The sequence below is a fragment of the Ambystoma mexicanum genome, chromosome 2p (assembly GCF_040938575.1).
Source record: "Ambystoma mexicanum isolate Mex_15411 chromosome 2p, UKY_AmexF1_1, whole genome shotgun sequence".
Classification (NCBI taxonomy): Eukaryota; Metazoa; Chordata; class Amphibia; order Caudata; family Ambystomatidae; genus Ambystoma; species Ambystoma mexicanum.
The window spans coordinates 1,290,593-1,296,592 of NC_090923.1; the positions used below are offsets into that span (position 1 = coordinate 1,290,593).

Sequence of the window (6,000 nt, forward strand, 5' to 3'; positions counted from 1 at the left end):
GAGCAATGTCACTTGGAGCAGATGCTGTCTTTGGCTTGGCAGGAGTGTGTCATTGGGAGCAGAGGCTGTCCTTGGCAGGAGTGTGTCACTGGGAGCAGTGTCACTGAGAGCTGAGGCTGCCCTTGGCAGGAGGGTGTCACTGGGAGCAGAGGTTGCCCCTGGCAGGAGGATGTCACTGGGAGCAGAGGGTGTCACTGGGAGCAGAGGCTGTCCCTGGCAAGAGGGTGTCACTGGGAGCAGGAGTGTGCGTCACTGGGAGCAGGAGTGGGAGCAAGAGTGTGTCACTGGGAGCAGAGGCTGTCCTTGGCAGGAGTGCGTCGCTGGGAGCAGTGTCACTGGGAGCAGAGGCTGTCCTTGGCAGGAGTGCGTCGCTGGGAGCAGAGGCTGTCCTTGGCAGGAGTGCGTCGCTGGGAGCGGGAGTGTCACTGGGAGCAGAGGCTGTCCTTGGCAGGAGTGTGTCGCTGGGAGCAGAGGCTGTCCTTGGCAGGAGTGCGTCGCTGGGAGCAGGAGTGTCACTGGGAGCAGAGGCTGTCCTTGGCAGGAGTGTGTCACTGGGAGCAGTGTCACTGAGAGCAGAGGCTGTCCTTGGCAGGAGTGTGTCACTGGGAGCAGTGTCACTGGGAGCAGAGACTGCCCTTGGCAGGAGTGTGTCACTGGGAGCAGAGGCTGTCCTTGGCAGGAGTGCGTCACTGGGAGCAGAGGCTGTCCTTGGCAGGAGTGCGTCACTGGGAGCAGAGGCTGTCCTTGGCAGGAGGGTGTCATTGGGAGCAGAGGCTGTCCTTGGCAGGAGGGTGTCACTGGGAGCAGAGGTTGCCCCTGGTAGGAGGGTGTCATTGGGAGCAGTGTCACTGGGAGCAGAGGCTGTCCTTGGCTTGGCAGGAGGGTGTCACTGGGAGCAGAGGCTGTCCTTGGCAGGAGCGTGTCACTGGGAGCAGAGGCTGTCCTTGGCAGGAGTGTGTCACTGGGAGCAGAGGCTGTCCTTGGCAGGAGTGCGTCACTGGGAGCAGAGGCTGCCCGGCACAAGTGCGTCACTGGGAGCAGAGGCTGTCCTTGGCAGGAGTGCGTCGCTGGGAGCAATGTCACTTGGAGCAGATGCTGTCTTTGGCTTGGCAGGAGTGTGTCATTGGGAGCAGAGGCTGTCCTTGGCAGGAGTGTGTCACTGGGAGCAGTGTCACTGAGAGCTGAGGCTGCCCTTGGCAGGAGGGTGTCACTGGGAGCAGAGGTTGCCCCTGGCAGGAGGATGTCACTGGGAGCAGAGGGTGTCACTGGGAGCAGAGGCTGTCCCTGGCAAGAGGGTGTCACTGGGAGCAGGAGTGTGCGTCACTGGGAGCAGGAGTGGGAGCAAGAGTGTGTCACTGGGAGCAGAGGCTGTCCTTGGCAGGAGTGCGTCGCTGGGAGCAGTGTCACTGGGAGCAGAGGCTGTCCTTGGCAGGAGTGCGTCGCTGGGAGCAGAGGCTGTCCTTGGCAGGAGTGCGTCGCTGGGAGCGGGAGTGTCACTGGGAGCAGAGGCTGTCCTTGGCAGGAGTGTGTCGCTGGGAGCAGAGGCTGTCCTTGGCAGGAGTGCGTCGCTGGGAGCAGGAGTGTCACTGGGAGCAGAGGCTGTCCTTGGCAGGAGTGTGTCACTGGGAGCAGTGTCACTGAGAGCAGAGGCTGTCCTTGGCAGGAGTGTGTCACTGGGAGCAGTGTCACTGGGAGCAGAGACTGCCCTTGGCAGGAGTGTGTCACTGGGAGCAGAGGCTGTCCTTGGCAGGAGTGCGTCACTGGGAGCAGAGGCTGTCCTTGGCAGGAGGGTGTCACTGGGAGCAGAGGTTCCCCTGGCAGGAGGGTGTCATTGGGAGCAGAGGCTGTCCTTGGCAGGAGGGTGTCACTGGGAGCAGAGGTTGCCCCTGGTAGGAGGGTGTCAATGGGAGCAGAGGCTGTCCTTGGCAGGAGGGTGTCACTGGGAGCAGAGGCTGTCCTTGGCAGGAGTGTGTCACTGGGAGCAGGGGCTGTCCTTGGCAGGAGTGTGTCACTGGGAGCAGAGCCTGTCCTTGGCAGGAGTGTGTCACTGGGAGCAGAGCCTGTCCTTGGCAGGAGTGTGTCACTGGGAGCAGAGGCTGTCCTTGGCAGGAGTGTGTCACTGGGAGCAGAGGCTGTCCTTGGCAGGAGGGTGTCATTGGGAGCAGAGCCTGTCCTTGGCAGGAGTGTGTCACTGGGAGCAGGGGCTGTCCTTGGCAGGAGTGTGTCACTGGGAGCAGGGGCTGTCCTTGGCAGGAGTGTGTCACTGGGAGCAGTGTCACTGGGAGCAGAGACTGCCCTTGACAGGAGTGTGTCACTGGGAGCAGAAGCTGTCCTTGGCAGGAGTGTGTCACTGGGAGCAGAGGCTGTCCTTGGCAGGAGTGTGTCACTGGGAGCAGAGCCTGTCCTTGGCAGGAATGTGTCACTGGGAGCAGGGGCTGCCCTTGACAGGAGTGTGTCACTGGGAGCAGAAGCTGTCCTTGGCAGGAGTGTGTCACTGGGAGCAGAGGCTGTCCTTGGCAGGAGTGTGTCACTGGGAGCAGGGGCTGTCCTTGGCAGGAGTGTGTCACTGGGAGCAGGGGCTGTCCTTGGCAGGAGTGTGTCACTGGGAGCAGGGCTGTCCTTGGCAGGAGTGTGTCACTGGGAGCAGAAGCTGTCCTTGGCAGGAGTGTGTCACTGGGAGCAGAGCCTGTCCTTGGCAGGAGTGTGTCACTGGGAGCAGAGGCTGTCCTTGGCAGGAGTGTGTCACTGGGAGCAGAGGCTGTCCTTGGCAGGAGTGTGTCACTGGGAGCAGAGGCTGTCCTTGGCAGGAGGGTGTCATTGGGAGCAGTGTCACTGGGAGCAGAGGCTGTCCTTGGCAGGAGGGTGTCATTGGGAGCAGTGTCACTGGGAGCAGAGGCTGTCCTTGGCTTGGCAGGAGTGTGTCACTGGGAGCAGAGGCTGTCCTTGGCAGGAGTGTGTCACTGGGAGCAGAGGCTGTCCTTGGCAGGAGTGTGTCATTGGGAGCAGTGTCACTGGGAGCAGAGGTTGTCCTTGGCTTGGCAGGAGGGTGTCACTGGGAGCAGAGGCTGTCCTTGGCAGGAGCGTGTCACTGGGAGCAGAGGCTGTCCTTGGCAGGAGCGTGTCACTGGGAGCAGAGGCTGTCCTTGGCAGGAGTGCGTCACTGGGAGCAGAGGCTGTCCTTGGCAGGAGTGCGTCACTGGGAGCAGAGGCTGCCCGGCACAAGTGCGTCACTGGGAGCAGAGGCTGTCCTTGGCAGGAGTGCGTCGCTGGGAGCAATGTCACTTGGAGCAGATGCTGTCTTTGGCTTGGCAGGAGTGTGTCATTGGGAGCAGAGGCTGTCCTTGGCAGGAGTGTGTCACTGGGAGCAGTGTCACTGAGAGCTGAGGCTGCCCTTGGCAGGAGGGTGTCACTGGGAGCAGAGGTTGCCCCTGGCAGGAGGATGTCACTGGGAGCAGAGGGTGTCACTGGGAGCAGAGGCTGTCCCTGGCAAGAGGGTGTCACTGGGAGCAGGAGTGTGCGTCACTGGGAGCAGGAGTGGGAGCAAGAGTGTGTCACTGGGAGCAGAGGCTGTCCTTGGCAGGAGTGCGTCGCTGGGAGCAGTGTCACTGGGAGCAGAGGCTGTCCTTGGCAGGAGTGCGTCGCTGGGAGCAGAGGCTGTCCTTGGCAGGAGTGCGTCGCTGGGAGCGGGAGTGTCACTGGGAGCAGAGGCTGTCCTTGGCAGGAGTGTGTCGCTGGGAGCAGAGGCTGTCCTTGGCAGGAGTGCGTCGCTGGGAGCAGGAGTGTCACTGGGAGCAGAGGCTGTCCTTGGCAGGAGTGTGTCACTGGGAGCAGTGTCACTGAGAGCAGAGGCTGTCCTTGGCAGGAGTGTGTCACTGGGAGCAGTGTCACTGGGAGCAGAGACTGCCCTTGGCAGGAGTGCGTCACTGGGAGCAGAGGCTGTCCTTGGCAGGAGTGCGTCACTGGGAGCAGAGGCTGTCCTTGGCAGGAGGGTGTCACTGGGAGCAGAGGTTCCCCTGGCAGGAGGGTGTCATTGGGAGCAGAGCCTGTCCTTGGCAGGAGTGTGTCACTGGGAGCAGTGTCAATGGGAGCAGAGGCTGTCCTTGGCAGGAGGGTGTCACTGGGAGCAGAGGTTGCCCCTGGTAGGAGGGTGTCAATGGGAGCAGAGGCTGTCCTTGGCAGGAGGGTGTCACTGGGAGCAGAGGCTGTCCTTGGCAGGAGTGTGTCACTGGGAGCAGAGGCTGTCCTTGGCAGGAGTGTGTCACTGGGAGCAGGGGCTGTCCTTGGCAGGAGTGTGTCACTGGGAGCAGGGGCTGTCCTTGGCAGGAGTGTGTCACTGGGAGCAGGGGCTGTCCTTGGCAGGAGTGTGTCACTGGGAGCAGAAGCTGTCCTTGGCAGGAGTGTGTCACTGGGAGCAGAGCCTGTCCTTGGCAGGAGTGTGTCACTGGGAGCAGAGGCTGTCCTTGGCAGGAGTGTGTCACTGGGAGCAGAGCCTGTCCTTGGCAGGAGTGTGTCACTGGGAGCAGAGCCTGTCCTTGGCAGGAGTGTGTCACTGGGAGCAGGGGCTGTCCTTGGCAGGAGTGTGTCACTGGGAGCAGGGGCTGTCCTTGGCAGGAGTGTGTCACTGGGAGCAGAAGCTGTCCTTGGCAGGAGGGTGTCACTGGGAGCAGAGGCTGTCCTTGGCAGGAGGGTGTCACTGGGAGCAGGGGCTGTCCTTGGCAGGAGTGTGTCACTGGGAGCAGAAGCTGTCCTTGGCAGGAGGGTGTCACTGGGAGCAGAGGCTGTCCTTGGCAGGAGGGTGTCACTGGGAGCAGAAGCTGTCCTTGGCAGGAGTGTGTCACTGGGAGCAGGGGCTGTCCTTGGCAGGAGTGTGTCACTGGGAGCAGAAGCTGTCCTTGGCAGGAGTGTGTCACTGGGAGCAGAAGCTGTCCTTGGCAGGAGTGTGTGTCACTGGGGGCAGGAGTGTGTGTCACTGGGGGCAGGAGTGTGCGTCACTGGGGGCAGGAGTGTGCGTCACTGGGGGCAGGAGTGTGCGTCACTGGGGGCAGGAGTGTGCGTCACTGGGGGGCAGGAGTGTGTGTCACTGGGGGCAGGAGTGTGTGTCACTGGGGGCAGGAGTGTGTTGTCCAGGTGGTAATACTAGGGGTGGGGGTGAATGTGGCGCCCCTGTGTTCCTGACGCATGGTGGGGGGGGGGGGTGCCCTAAGGATGCCCTGGGCGCGGCTGCGCAGTTATCAGCAGGGAAGAGGGAGGGGGGGCTGGGCGCGGGTCTCCCTTGAAACCGCCCCTCCCCCACCCGCCCCGACTCACCCCCTGGTGGACATCCGTCTGAGCCATGACCTGATCCCGGCCTCGTTCTTCCCCTGCGGCTGCCGCCTGCACTTCTCCAAGCCGAGCTCCCGCGACTCCGTAGGGCCCGAAGAGGGAGATGGAGGCGCGGACACCGCGAGGAGGCGACCGGGGCAGCTCCTGGTAAACAATGGACCGTGCGCCGCGCAGACACACAGCACGCATGCGCGCAAGGGGGTACACGGCTCCCAGGAGCATGCGCAGTACTAGACAAAGCGCCCAGAACCCTTCTGCACATGCGTCAATCGTAAGATACAGATCCTGCGCACATGCGCTCTTATGAGACAACATGGCGACATGCGCACAACGGCGCAGTCAAAACAGAAGACGCGTTTTCCATGACATGCGCAGAGCAGATACCCAGCTCTGTGACGTCATGGCCTCACACACAGCCCAGCAGGGCAAGCCCCGGGGTGCAGGCCACACTCACAACCAGCCCAGCAGGGCAAGCCCCGGGGTGCAGGCCAGTGCACTCACACACAGCCCAGCAGGGCAAGCCCCGGGGTGCAGGCCAGTGCACTCACAACCAGCCCAGCAGGGCAAGCCCCAGGGTGCAGGCCACACTCACACACAGCCCAGCAGGGCAAGCCCCGGGGTGCAGGCCAGTGCACTCACACACAGCCCAGCAGGGCAAGCCCCGGGGTGCAGGCCAGT

The 6,000-nt window shown here is 62.8% G+C and overlaps 1 protein-coding gene across 4 annotated transcripts in view; it reads right to left on the reverse strand.

The window, feature by feature from the left end:
• Positions 1-5,526, reverse strand: part of LOC138566121 (zinc finger protein 773-like) — a 180,488-nt gene extending 174,962 nt beyond the window's left edge. For all 4 annotated transcript variants that reach the window (XM_069643119.1, XM_069643117.1, XM_069643118.1 and 1 more), the window contains exon 1: positions 5,308-5,526. In XM_069643119.1, coding sequence (XP_069499220.1) covers positions 5,308-5,511 — 204 coding nt within the window. In that variant the 5' untranslated portion in view covers positions 5,512-5,526. The remainder of the gene's footprint in view (positions 1-5,307) is intronic.
• Positions 5,527-6,000: the final 474 nt, after the last annotated feature.